Source organism: Anser cygnoides, chromosome 1, assembly GCF_040182565.1.
Source record: "Anser cygnoides isolate HZ-2024a breed goose chromosome 1, Taihu_goose_T2T_genome, whole genome shotgun sequence".
Taxonomy (NCBI): Eukaryota; Metazoa; Chordata; class Aves; order Anseriformes; family Anatidae; genus Anser; species Anser cygnoides.
Genome location: NC_089873.1, coordinates 118,552,414 through 118,566,819, shown reverse-complemented (window position 1 = coordinate 118,566,819; position 14,406 = coordinate 118,552,414). Strand labels below are relative to the sequence as shown.

General features: G+C 42.6%; 1 protein-coding gene and 1 gene segment (V, D, J or C); one reads left to right on the top strand and one right to left on the bottom strand.

The window, feature by feature from the left end:
- LOC106036098 (T cell receptor beta variable 2-like) overlaps nucleotides 1-2,082 on the top strand; it is a 34,906-nt gene extending 32,824 nt beyond the window's left edge. Inside the window, 1 exon segment of the V gene segment in view lies at nucleotides 771-2,082. Coding sequence covers nucleotides 771-871 — 101 coding nt within the window.
- Nucleotides 2,083-7,261: 5,179 nt separating this feature from the next.
- On the bottom strand, nucleotides 7,262-13,673 carry GATD3 (glutamine amidotransferase class 1 domain containing 3). Of its 2 annotated transcripts, XM_048065833.2 has the most exons (7): nucleotides 13,477-13,673; nucleotides 12,053-12,105; nucleotides 11,166-11,279; nucleotides 10,321-10,440; nucleotides 9,402-9,494; nucleotides 8,915-9,071; nucleotides 7,262-8,282 (listed from the first exon to the last, which is right to left on the bottom strand). In XM_048065833.2, the coding sequence occupies exons 1-7, from the start codon at nucleotides 13,588-13,590 to the stop codon at nucleotides 8,154-8,156; spliced, it is 780 nt and encodes a 259-aa protein (XP_047921790.2). In that variant the 5' UTR covers nucleotides 13,591-13,673; the 3' UTR covers nucleotides 7,262-8,153. The 2 variants fall into 2 exon arrangements, with proteins under 2 accessions (XP_047921790.2, XP_066835814.1); XM_066979713.1 differs by lacking the exon at nucleotides 13,477-13,673 and adding an exon at nucleotides 13,139-13,393 and having other exon boundaries at nucleotides 7,262-9,071.
- Between the last annotated feature and the right edge of the window lie 733 nt (nucleotides 13,674-14,406).

The following is a 14,406-nucleotide window of genomic DNA, read 5'->3' as shown; positions in this document are numbered from 1 at the left end:
GTGACAAGAGCACAACACTCTGAAAGCCACTGCCTGCAGGTCCATGAGATACTACTGCAATTGGAGCAGCCTAAAAACTGGTATAGGAAGCAACATCTTCCCAGAGAAGGGCTTTGACCTGAACAGCTATGGGGAAAAAACCTCTGTACTGCTTAAGTCAGGGGTTCAAGATCTTTTTCTTTTTGCCTTTGTACTACCTTCATCATGGGGTGCAGGTAGCAGCTGTGGCAAGGCTATTCTGTGGTTCATGCCAATCCACACTGCAAAGAGCGTTACACAGTGCTACTGCCATCCGAGTCTCCGTGGCCTAGGCTTTTTTATATTTATATAAATATAAAATATTCATATTTTATATTTTTATATTGCTATACAGATAATGGTAATAACTCTTAATCAAAACGCCTACCTCAGGCTCACTGTACAGAACTTTAATTTATTTATACTTTTTTGGTTGTTGTGGTTCTATCAGGATTTTGAACAAATATTCCCAGCCATTCAGAAATGGAAGTTGCATTAATTGTTGCTGAGTGTCTGTGCCTCCTCTACTAAGACAAAAAATGATTTATTGCAGTACCTCAAAGCTGGCTTTTCTGTATGGCACAAACACACATATGCACAAAAAGTAGAATTTTGAAAATGGGCCAAAATCCACGATTTTATAAGCAATCTTCCAGGAGGGCATTCATATAAAAATCCCTGACACAAATTTCAAACACATTTCTTGTCAAGCCACTGGTTTCATGAAGACTTTCTCTTTTCCCGTTTTTCAGGACACAGCCAGATTTCCTCGAGAAGCCCTGGCAATGTACCACATCTGGATGTACTCCTCTCTTTTCACCTCCTGGTCACACTGTGGGGTTGGCACTTGTAACTGGGGAAGCTTACCTCCTCTTTGGAGCTGTCCTCAACAGGAGCACCTTGCTGGAGAGAAGAGCTCTGCAAGGTTATCGTGCCAAGTGCTCCAGAACCACCTGAAAGAAACACCACCATCTGAAAACAGAGCCAGCAGTAGGTGTCTGTGTCTCGTGTTTTGGTGTTCCGGAAAACCAAAGGCAGCAGAACTCACAGGAGGCAAGCCTGCTTTTTCAACCGGATCTTGGAGAGCAGCATCAGTGCTGCCAGTATGAGCATTTTGTTCTGAATCCTGTGGTTCTGTTTTAATGACAAGGTAAGACTCACAGAGCTACAAGGACACACGGTCGCCCTAGTGAGATCTTTTGCCTGGGAACTCATCTCCTTCAGGAGAACCAAAGGGAGGAGAAGGGGCAATTACTCTTAGATAAAAACTGGAAGTAGGAAGAGGCTCACTTCGTGAAACATAAGGATGGAAACCCTATGAAACTTGAGGCTGTGGAACTTCAGCTTCTATTTTTATCGCCGAGCGTCACGGGCAATCAGCAGCAATATTTTTTTCCTAAAAAAATGAACTACTTCTTCATCAGAAGGGTGAAGCTGACAGAGGAAGATGATGAAAGTTCAGAAAACATCAGCACAGAGGAAGGAAGTGATGCATTATTACAAAAAACACTTCTAACTAAGCCAAATTCTTCAGAAGGCTGAATTCAGCGTTTTCTCTATTTGCTATGAGTTGCACCTGCCAGGTGAGAGCAACGCAGCCCACGTGGCTGAGCCCCCAGGCGGGGGAAAGCGGCTCCTACGGACACCGACTGGGTCATTGGGATTCAGAACAGTTCCACCCTCTTTCCAAAGGAAAGATAGGATTGTTTTTGCAAGGAAAGGAACAGAACAAGACAGTGCTTAAAATGGTATCCATTGAGGTAAAGGAGACTGTTACCTTTGACTTTCTTTAGTTAAGGGCCCTTCCCCATGGGAGGGGAAGAGGGAAAATCCCGCACGCAGCCTGTGCTGCTGCTGCAGGGTGCTCAGCTGGTAACTTCGGCTGCGCTGGGTACAGAGCAGCTTAGTACAGCTGCTGGGGTCCCACTTCACGAAAAGATTCGAATATGAGAATTGTACATACTGTGGTCATCTCTTTGTGTCCTGCCCTCCCAGTGTTTGTCTCAGATTCCATATATTTAAACAAAACAAAACAAACAAAAATAAAACAACTGGTGAAAGCAACGGATTGGTATCATATCTAAGAGTTCTTTATTTGTATTCCAGTTGCCCCTACAGTTTGCTAAGCTCCCTGAGCAATCAGAAAGTTCAAAGGGTGGGATCCGTACAGGTCCACCAGTCCCAGACATCTGAACTGCTCGCCCTCATCTCCAGGGCTGAATGACTTTTAAAACCCAGTAGCCACTTCAGCAGCCATCCACTTTTCAAAATGTGCTTCAGGCACATGAAAGTGCACCTCCAATCACAAATGTATGCTGTGTGAGATGCAAAAGTTTCTTGGTCAAGCAAACAAGTAATTACTTAAATAAATAAATGTGGGCATGCAGGGCTAGAGCAGCCTCACTGCTGTGGAGAAGGACAGCCCAGCTGTACGTTCAAGAGCTGGCACTGTGCTGGCTGATGCTCATGAGGAAGCCCCAAGTTCCCTAAGTCCTCCGTCTCTTTCACCCCCAGAAGTGATTCTCCCTGCCCTCGCAAACTAGCATGAATCACAGTAAGCACACAAGCCGATGATGGCAGAAGGAACAAAGGGTGGGGGAACAAAGTCTGGATGACCTCTAGCTGTCCCTGTAACCCTACTTTTTTTATGATTTGCAACTGCGCTTGGGATGTTTAACACCCCTGTGTATCATATTTTCCCGCAGCTGTAGTTAATGCCATTCCCAGTGGTAATATACTACCACCATTCAGCTTTCCTGTGAGACTGCAAGGGAAGGCTTGAAATGACTGGTAAACCTTGATTTGTCCTTCCCTGGCTGGGTGATGACACGACAAGCAAATGTCTTAAAGTTCAGCGCGCAGACCACGAGCAGCATATACTACTTCTGTTTTCCAGTTTCATTGTGAACTAGAGGGATAGCTTTGAAAACGAAGGAGCACAAAAATAACTCATACATTTAAGGTGGAATTTCACCTTCTCTCACTTGCAATACCTTGGTGTCTCACACATATGCATTTCATGTGGTAAGAACAGGCTGAAAATCTGCTACCACAAAACACTCTTCAGAGATACTTGTGAATTAATGTTGCAAACAAAAAGCTGTTAAAGCAAGTTTATTTTTTTTTTCATGTGTCAGTGACACTGGTAAAACAGAAACGGAGTTTCTTTGCTCTTACTGTAGTCTAACTGTACAGTAAGGTTAGCGGTTAATGCTTCTCACTGACTTCCTTCCAGTTCCATACGATGCAAGAGAAATGGCCCATGAAGATCATTAGCAAGACATGAATGTAATACTTTTGGTGCAGAATTTTCACTGTTATTTCTGCTAAGTCTGAGGACACTCATTCACAATGCATGCTGCTCTGCAGTTGAATGAACTGAAAAATATTGAAAATATGCGTGGAAGGCAATTATTTTTTAAACATGTAGCTGGAAATTATGTTGCTTTGGGTAATGTAATTGTTGTTGCAACTTCTGTTTCAGCTTCTGGGACTGTCCAAGTTCAGGCCCTTCTTTTCCCCTCTCTCACTCTCTCTTCCCCCAGAGATTCTAGCCACCACTGAAATCACCTTGGAAAAGATAACCAAATATCAGTTCCTTATTTCTTCCGAGGGCTAAGTTTGACCCATACAGCAGAAAAAAGCCTTCTCTCTGCCACTGCAAGCCATGTGAAGGAGGAAAAAAGACAGGTCAAACCAACTGCTCTAGCCTTGGAATGCCGGCAACTCTCAATTATTTGCAGATGGAGGATTATCTAAGCTGCCACTCTTAAACATATATGTATACACACACACACACGTAAGATAATGCTAGCTTGCATACATACAGACCCTTGAAGGAACAGGTAGTTTCCTTCCAGGAGCATTACTTGGCCTGATAAAAGTCCCTCCAAAACCTCCAACAAACCCTTGGGTTTAGGTCACCTTCCTATAAAAGCATTATTATTGAAAACAAACAAACACACACCACCACCACATTATGTATTGTTACCACTTTATACACTTTTTCTCATTTTCCAATGTTAATTATATCACAGGAAAGTTTCATGGCTTAATACAAGCATGTTTGACATTATCCTTTCAAGGAGATAAGAAGGCACAGTATTGAAGAAATGAGTCTTTACAAGACAGCTGGACAAATGCATTATGATGGAACTGGACTTCCATTTGTTTTTGTTAAACAAGTAGGAAGCAGTAATTTGATTCCCTTTATGTGTCCAAAATGTTAACATGAAATTGCCATTAGAAAACAACAGCTGGAATATTGTGCCTGATGGCTGAGACAGACTTGTTCTGAAAGTGCCCCCTGCTGGCATTATGTGCGTTCAACAAACTGTCTTGTAGCCACAAACCACAGCGTAAAAACGAAAAGAACGTCTCAATCCCTATTCTCATTTCTGCTTTTAGAAGAGAGAAAAAAAAAAAAAAAAAAGCGTGATTATCAAATTTGTGAACATTGCAACAATCCACAGAGGAACATTTCCTAAAATGGTTCTTGTGCATAGGCATGGTAAAATAAGGCAGGCAGAAACACAACTGATAGGTAACAACTCCTCACCCCACAAGTTAAGCCCATCACATCACTCGAAAACCAGCGCAAGCTGGAGGGGCAATTACCACTGTATTCCAGTGAGACAGAGTTATTAAACACTTCCTGCAGATCAAAAATCACACGATCTGTAAACCAGATATTGCATGCCTCCTTGTGGAGGCACAAAGAATGCACATTTTTGACGTATTTCTGAAAGCATTTAACAAAACACATTAATCACTAACTTCCGTCCACTTGGTTAAACTAGCAAGCCCCTAAGTAGCTCCAAAGAGCCCTACAGAAGGAAAGGAAAAACCCAGCTTGGCAGACAAATGTCTCTATTAGCCTCTAAACACCCAAGGAATTTCCCTCCGAATTTACACTGGCCAAACGCCAAGACAACAATCTTACATCTTCCATCAAAGTTAAAAAACCTTGTATTAATACAAAACCTTAAAAAAAAATGTGTGTATCAAAGGTTAATACTCTGCACGACATTGTGGAATTACAGCAACTCGCCAATAAAGAAGAGGCAGGAATGGTTCCTGAATCTTTCACATTTAAAAATATTATCTCTGGATGAAGACGGGTAGAAAGATATTCTGAAATGGGATTATTTCTGGTAAATAGTATTTTGTCTTTGACTTCCCCAATGCACATTATTATGTCCTGTCCCCAGCAATTGACCAAGCTTTCAGCACTGACACCACCATACGGGTAGCTCATTTTCTGTAAGTGCCTAGTGAAATGTTACAGGCACTGAGGAGGAGTTGATTCCTTAGGTGCTCTCCTTAGAACTTACAACCCTAGCCCTCAAACAGTCACCAGTATTGAAATCACCATTTTAGAGTACAGTTTGATCTTGTACTGCTTCTATTCAGCAGATGAGATGGTATCTCAAATTAGGTGAGCTTTTCAACCGACACACTTGATTCTAAGCATAAACTACTGTGATAATCCAACCTGGAAATCACCAAGTCAGTGGTCAATGTGACCAACACTGTATCTGCTTTGAACAGCATACAGTGGATTATTAGCAGTCTTTGTTATTTGAGTAACTCTATGCAAGAAAGAATCTCAGAGGCAGGAAGAGATCTTGCCAATCTCTTCTCTCTGGGGAGAGCGACAGGAGCGGAGGGAACGGCATGGGGCTGGGACAGGGGAGGGTCAGGCTGGGTGCTAGGGAAAGGGTCTGCACCCAGAGGGTGGTCGGGCACTGGGACAGGCTGCCCATGGCAGTGGTCACAGCACCAAGCCTGTCAGAATTCAAGAAGCCTTGGAACAACACTCTCAGACATAGGGGCTGATTTTTGGGTGGTCCTGTGTGGAGCCAGGAGTTGGATTCAGCCATCTTCATGGGTCCCTTCCAACTGAGGATGTTCTGTGATTCTAGAAAGAGGCAAAAAGCAGCACTATCTGGATGATCCTCCAGCCAACTTGCAACTACATATGCTAGTAGCAATTTCTTCAAAATACCTACTTTTTCTCAGCACACCTGAATTTAATAAAGAAAAGTTTATGCCACTACAGCTGCATTCACTAGGAACTGCTGACATGAGAAACCCTAAATACGTACGTGCAACCCCAATAACGGCAAGTGTTGTTTATAAGATTTAACTCAGTCCCCAACAGAAAAAGTTGAGCTTGATTTAGATCACTCTTAACAGCAGATGACAGTACACCGGGAGCAGCTGTTCTCCCTGTACTCTGGGGGTTCCAACACCATCTCTGTTTTGTGATACCTTCTGGTGTTACCAAATTTAAAACTGCTGCAGATGTAGGAAAGGTAATGACTTTTGGAAATGTCATTACATTTTACATGAACAATTCTTAAGGTTCTTTGATTCAAACAAAACGCGAGGATTTTCTATGATACTCAGACCTTCTCACATATTCCGCTAAGCCTCTCCCAGTTGATAATATAGATATCCATTTGTGTACCAACAAAGTTTATGGAAGAAATATTCTATTTCTTAACTACCTGATACTGAAAATTTCCTATAGAATTTGATGTACAAGCAAAAGACCGTTTCAGAGTATGTCCAAAATCCATTTTCTGAACCACATTTGCTATCGTGATGACTGTGCACGACTTCTTTGTAACCACACTGGAGTTTGTGGTCTGCACAAAGGATCTCTATGCAGTCCTCCAAGAAAACAGTGCCTTTGAAGGGCAACTTCAGTTCTTCTAAATCCTATCACGATTTTTAGTGACAAAAAAATAAAATACATGCTAAAAGGCTCCAAAAGCAAACAGGTTTCCCATGAACACTCACCAAACAAACTGAGAATGCCCACTCTGTGTTTCATTCCTTTCTTCTCCCACAAACTGCCATTCCACATCCCTAGCGAGTCTTCAGCCACAGACAGTATTTAATATACTCCAATCTAAGGCTTGTAGATTTAATTTATGAAATACACAATTCTCCCTGAAAGATATGGGCTCCCTTCAGCATGCCTGTCATGTAGCAGAAACTGTAGTGCAAGGTCAGGGCCGTCTTTTCATTTGCGTCGAGAAATGTTGCTTTCTGATGAATAGAAAGGTGACAAGTAATGTGGAAGGGAAGGAAGGAGACTCAGCTGGATTCTATACGTAAAAAAATGTCTCATAGATGTAAAGGGAACTGAAAAACAGAAAAACTGCTAGAATATATGAACCGGTGTAAGTTATCAGAGGCAGTTATCAAACAAAAATGAGGAACAAGGATGACATAAAGGCAGAAATTAATTTATTTATACATCATTATTTCAGACATTCAGTAATACTTCTTTGGAGAAAGCTTTATTACCCTTAAGCAGGGAAAGTGAGGATAACTTGAGATTTGTTCCTCTATTTGCTAGTCATGCAACTACTTTAATAAAGGTATTATCCTTAAAGATTGTGCGTCATATCAGCGGATATTTTCTCCTTCAAGACCTTTCTAGCTACAGTGGACCAATGGATGAATTTTTCAAAGTGCTAGTACTGTGACAGCTAAGATGCTGATATTCAGAATGGCTCCCCGGTGAAAACAGGATTCTTTGAAAAGATAAATGTTTTATTCTTCCATTTAATTAACACGAAGCTAACACTAGGATGTGGAAGATGTCAGTTCCCTTGCCAGCTGCTCCTTGGTTTTAGTTCAGAGATACAGGCCTGAGCACATAAACTATGAACTACGCACTAATTCCTCTCTACTCCCATTCTTTGTCCACTAGACATACCGCCTCCGCATCTGCTATGTCCCTACAACACAACTGCCCTCAGATTCTGAAAGTGCCTTCAGTGGGGTTTTGTGCTCACGGAAAGGATTTGACAGGGGCGCGCTGTGATGGCTGGTGTCCAAACACATCTGCACAGCTCTCTCCAGCTGAAAAAGCTCAAGACAATGCTCAGTGCCTTGGGACAAACCGCCTGTTCTCTGCGAGCCCTTCTGCAGCCCTTCTCTCAGGAAGCACATGGGAAACCCCGCAGTGCTGCTGGGAATCAGCCAGCTTCACATAAGCAATTATTAGAGTACAAACAGGACAAGCAGGTGAAAATACTTCCACTGGTCCACATTATTTTTGATACTACACTCTACATTTAAACATTCCTGAAGTTTTCGTGTTAAAAACGGACACTTTATTTGCCAGTTAATTTTAACACATTCTTTACCATGGCCCCAATGCCGTCGAAGATATTATGTAATTCCGTTTCACACATAAATGCTGGGGTAGTCACCACCTTGTTTTTTGTATCCACATGAGCTTCGTAAAAGGAAGTTAAGGAAAACACAGCCTATGTCTCACTTAGAGATGCTGTCTGCAAAATAAACCATCATTGACCAAACCGTACAACTCCACTACTCCATAAACACCTCCAAATACATTATACTGTCCAGCTGTAAAGACAGCTGCAACCTATAATCTGAGATATTGGAAGCTATTTTGCCAGAAATGCACACACTGCAAGAGCAATCTGTAAGAATGATGGCGCTCAGAGACACGAGAAAACCTATGAAACTTACCAACTGCAGTAAAATGCCTGAGTACAGTCTGACACAGCTTTAGCCTTCAGGAAAAGAAAAAAAATCTCAAAGATAACTGGCTCATTGTAACTCATGACAGTCTTACGTGCAAATTCACTTAGCATTTCTGGCCTGACTGTATTACCAGGTGTCCAAGGGAGTTCTATGGCAACAACTGAGAACTGCTTCAAACTACACATCTGTGTACAGAAGACAATGTTTAATCGTGCACCATATTACATGCTATCTGCTACACACCGTGTATTCCCACTAAGCTATAGTTTTAGTGGAAAAGCACAGATCCTGCAGGTATTCATTTCTGTAATGACACATTACAAAACTGTCTCTCAACATGGAAATTGACAGGAAAGGATATAGTCACTTCTTTCACACAATGCTTTCCTCCCAGCTCTTTAATGGCTCCTGCAGTTCCAGCGTAAGGCCACTTGCCACCTTCCTCTTCTTCATGGCCCACAGTTACTTCAGCACCAGAAAGAACCTTTGCTGCCAACACTGGTGAAATGCAGCAAAGACTGCAACAAAAGGAATTATAAGAATGATTCTGTGATGGCACTCTGAAAACATGCTCAAAATTGAAAAGATTCAAATGAACGCGGTCTTACGAATCTGAAAGGCATCACAAGGCAACGTCCACTCAACATTTGTTAGCCTCTTCTTTCACAAACACCTACACACACACATGCACCTTGAAAAACACGTTTTAAAAATAAGCTACAACTGATAAAAAAACAAAGATGTTTTTTTCTAGTTACAACAGTAACAGCTGCACATTTCCACAAGACATACTTTGTTTCCATGCTCACATTATCAAACAAATGCCCCTCTCCAACTAACATACATACCCAATAGGTTTGCCTGCTTTGTGGAAGTCTTTCAAGACACGTTCAACTTCTCTATTCACCTTGCAATCTTTCCCATCAACAGCAAAGGTAGACCTGCCACAATAAAAAACTTTATATATATATACCGCATTACAAACCTACAAATAGGGATGCCTATCTGCCCTGAATCTGGCTCTCAAGGGTTAGCACAAAACTTAAATACTTTCTAAAAAGATTGAAGGATGCTGCAGTTGGCCAGCAGTGCTTTAGCCAAAATGACTCACTTCTAAGGCTTTGGCATGTCAGAAAGCTCCTTACTTTAAATAAATATCAGGAAATAAGAATTACCATATCAGCCTTGTAGAATTACTGAGAAGCAAAACAAATGTTAACAGAGAACAAAAACCCATAAGAGAAGTAAAAAAAATTTTAAGATTTCTCAAACCCAATAAAATGACAGGTCAATAACAAGGTCGTTTGAGCTCCACATGGATAACAAATGTGGTTTTTTGTTGTTGTTTTTTTTGAGTTAGTCATTGTTCTATTGTTGCTAATGCATGAGAGGACTTTTGGGTAGGCTGTCACAAGGACACAAAAGGGTAATACTAGCAAGCATCTGAAACTAATGAAGTTTTACCTTCACTTGCCGCAGTCAACCTCAAAGAAAGCCACCACCAGGGTGAGGGAAAAAGGACTTATTGTGCATTACCTAAACTCTAGAACTCTCATTAATATTGTTGGGAAAATTTAAGACGTAATAGTGCCAATAAAAATTATGAGTGGAAACCATCACAAACAGCACTAAACACTTAATTTCAACTCTTTGAAAGAACTTTTCCTTATCAAGTAGCAGTTACCTATGTAGTAAATAAGGCCATTTATTGCTTCTTGATTTTACTGTGTGCATCATAAAGGAGTCTAATATTTAACTGGCACTCACAAGTTCTTAGCAGCTCCAAACCCACCAGGGAATATCACAGCATCATGGTCTGCTGTAGTAAGTTTAGCCAGGCTTGTGATTTTACCACGAGCAATCCTTGCAGATTCCACTAAAACATTCCTTGAAGAAGTGGAAATAAAATGAGACAAATTAAGCACACGTGCACAAAGGAGAGACCTTATAGCGGCCTTCCAGTGCCTAAAGGGGGCCTACAGATAAGCTGGGGAGGGACTCTGTCAGGGAATGTAGTGATAGGACAAAGCGTAATGGCTTTAAACTGGAAGATGGTAGGTTTAGATTAGATGTAAGGAAGAAATTCTTCACTGTGAGTGTGGTGAGGCACTGAACACGCTGCCCAGAGAAGCTGTGAATGCCCCATCCCTGGAAGTGCTCAAGGCCAGGCTGGATGGGGCCTTGGGCAACCTGGTCTGGTGGGAGGTGTCCCTGCCCATGGCAGGGGGGTGGAACTGGATGGTCTTTAAGGTCCCTTCCAACCCAACCCATTCTATGGTTCTATCATTCTATGAAAAGAACGTAAAGTTTTGGCAGAGGAAGAAAGAAAGCAAGAACAGTGACACTCAATACTGAAGCTACACATGCTTGTAAAATAGCACCACTGGGAAACACAGCCATGTAGAGACTATATAATAACTTCTAGACCCTTCCCCCCTCCCTTTTTTTTTAATATAAAAAAAATCTCTTACAAAACACCAGCTAGCATAAAGCTATTAAAGCCAGCCAGTAGTGTTCCATGTTCAGTTGCAGGCTGCTACATCTGAAAAACACCTAAGTGTGCATCAGGCCAAGACTCAGCAGTCACAGAAAACTCATTAAACAGACTTTACCTTGACTCAGCTTCAGCTGGTTGCCCTTTACTGTGGTCAACAACATGCATTTGAGGAACATCTGGAGCATACATCTGAACCTCAGCTCCCCCACGACTAAGGTGTACCAGTATGCTACAAAATCAGAGAGAAAACATGCTGAAAACCTTAGCAGAGAGGCTTTATCTGGCTCTTAATTCTTGCTACACATATTCCATCTGATTTTGACACACATCCCACCAACGCATACAGAATATGAAGCAGCAAAATCCCTCCACATAACTGGACCAAAGCTCAGAGCAGAACGGACAGTCAGTCTGGAGGCAGTCAGGCAAACCTGAGACAAGATCTTTGTTCAGTGCTCCTGTGCAAGCAACCAGGTACAATATGAACTTTTTTCTCATTGCAAGTTCCCAGAGTACCACCATTAACATATTTATGAGTAAACTTACTCCAAGTCCAGGTGAAGCATCTCTTAGTAATGAATACTAAGAGTTAGTAATTTAACTTGAATAATAATAATTCACAGTGTTAAATTTAACCCCAGGAATGAAAACTCACGTTGATTATGAAATGAATCCTCTACTTATCGCCATTGAAATTGATTCTGGAACTCTGAATTCCTGTTTCTGAAGGGAAGACAGTGTCTCTCAAATTCACTCCTCTGTCATTATATGCACTGTTCTGTGTCTGGACAGTCACTGTGTACTGCAAGAATGCAGCCTGAGCTCCCAGTTATGCTGTGACAAAGCTGAAGCTCCAAAGACCCTTGACAGGACTCTGAAGGAAATCTATCACACATCTTTCAGGGCAAGTTTTACTCCAGAGAGAGCAGAACTGAATTCAATGGTGCTCTAATGAAAAGCAGACTGTTTTTTTGGAGCCTACGGTTTCCTAAAGCAACTTACGCTGAGGCCTCATGGATTTCTGTGCCATCGTAGACACCGCAACCAGACAGGACCTGCAGTAAGAAAATCAAGAAGGTATTTCAAGTGATACAAAAGCTCCTATAGGATCTTTCACAGGCCTTGTAGAATTTAAAAAATGTAAAACCAAACTATACAAAAACCCAACAACTTAGCAACAAGCTCTTTATTAAGCCAGTCAACACCACACTATTAGCCCTGGCATTGCCATATGACATACAGCAGAGCTGGCATTCCCTATTTATAGCTACCGACCGCAGACAGGGCTCAGAGGTAACTAATGTTTATGTGTGTTTGTTCCTCAGAGTTTATAAACTGGCATGATATCCTTAGGTGTGTTTTTACCATGCACACAATGGGCTGTTTTCAGTGTTATACATCTACTTATGAATTGTCCTTATCGCTGTAAAACACATGCTCGTCTTGATGCACGTCGAATACAAGTGTTACAGAAGAGCACTTTGACGTGGCACTTATAAGTTATTTTACCTGCTGCATTTTGTCTGAGGATCCACATTATAGCTAAATAATTTTAAATCCAATTAAGCTATATTAACCATACTTTTCTTTATTACTATGCTAATAATACTTTCAGTTTGTTTATAGGCGCTGGAGAATAAAATGCACAAAGCAATCAGCAATTATCGTACAGGTGGAGGGAGTCTTTCACAAAGTAAAGAAGGGGGAAAAAGAAAAAAAGTGATTACAAGAATAAAAAATCCAAATGGTTCTCAGTTCCTGAAAGTATACATATGAACACTTGTGGGTTTTGGTTTTGCTTTTTTTTAAGGAAAAAAAAAAAAAAACAACCGAAGAATATTCGTTTCCCCTCTTCCCTCCTGGTTTTATCTCTGTTTTTAGAAACTTGAGAGTTTCTATTAACAGATGCACGAACAGAAACTCAACTGAAACTGTCTTATTTAGAAACATGGGACTTGAAGGGGCTTTCGGATCACCGCATCCAGTCCTCTGCTGTCACAAACCTGATAACCTACCATCGCTTAACCGAATCAGTCCGTGAATGTTTTCATGTCCATGAAACTACAGTTTTACTACTCTAATACTTACAAGCGTCCTTCCACTTTCTGATTTTTGATTCTGTTTTTCATTTAGGGGCCAACGAATAAACATAGCGATGTCCAGGGAGTTTTAAAGCCGCATATCCGTTTGAGATACTACCCACAACCGACGTTTTCCTTTGGCAACCCGTCCGGCTGCACAGAAGCCACCTTTTAGACAAACTCCCCGCTTGCGCCCGGCCACCGCGACCAGCTCGACCTTCTCATCCCGCCCTTGCCAGCCCTAACGCTGCCCCCGAGCCCTCCCGGCCCCCTCCCCGCTGCACAAACCACCCTTCATCCGCGGGGCCGGCCCAGCCCGAGGCCTGCCGCCCTCCCGTTACTCACCACGGCGACGCGGGCGCCGCGGGGGCGCCGGGCGGAGCTGTGGAAGGAGGCGAGGCCGGGGGGCGCTGCCCGGCGCAGCGCGGCGCGGAATGGCGGCCCGCAGGCGGCCAACATGGCCGCGGGCGCGGGGAGCCGGGCGGGCTGCGGGAGGCCGGGCGGGCTGCGGGAGGCAGCTGACCCCTCGGCGGCGGCGGCGGCGATGGCTCCCTCTGGAGGAGAGGAGGGGCCGTCCTGAGGGGACGGAAGGAAAAAGGCAGCGGGGTTTAACCCTCGGTGCCATGAGGCTTTGGCGCCGTCTCTCGGCTTTTCTCCTCCACGCCCGTCTTGGGACCGCAGGTGGTGGTTGCGCCCTCGGGAGCCGCTAGAATAAAAAGGGGTGAAAGCTAAAGCACAATCACCTCACCAGACTGAAAGTAAAACGGACACCGAATTAAAAGCTCGGGGCTTGTTCTGAACGCAAGCCTAGCGGCACATTCATCCCGCGGGTTAAAGTGGCCGCAAGGTGCATGCAGCCCAAGCACGCCAGTACAAAGGCAGTAACATGCTATGGAGACTGCAAACCTTATTAAAAATATCATTAACTAACGTATAGAGCCAGCCTAATTTCTTTCTAGAATCTTCTAAAAGCTATACACTATTTCGTCTGAGAAGAAAAGTTGCATCACCAGCTCTTCAGTATTCTTGGAACGTTAAAAGAAACACCTAACATGGAAAGTTTCACCTTTACTCTCCACTTTTCCCCAGTTTGTTTTCCTGGTGAACTACGATCAGTTTTTATAAGGCTTTTATTTATTTATTTTTGTGGGTGATGGTCGGTTGGTTTTCTCTTTTATTAAGGAAACCAAACTGCCCATAAGAACAACATTCCTGTTGAAATACACATCTACATACAATCAGATGTAATTAAATCAAGATGCAAGTGTGGTCACA

Bases quoted from the DNA above. Each gene is read 5' to 3' on its own strand.
- GATD3 (XM_048065833.2), bottom strand. From the start codon at position 13,590: ATGTTGGCCGCCTGCGGGCCGCCATTCCGCGCCGCGCTGCGCCGGGCA. The intron at 10,441-11,165 runs GTAAAGTCTGTT...CACTTCTTCAAG, and splicing joins CCAGCTGAAGCTGAGTCAAG to GAATGTTTTAGTGGAATCTG. The intron at 9,495-10,320 runs GTGAGTGCCAGT...TTATTGTGGCAG, and splicing joins TTTGGAGCTGCTAAGAACTT to GTCTACCTTTGCTGTTGATG.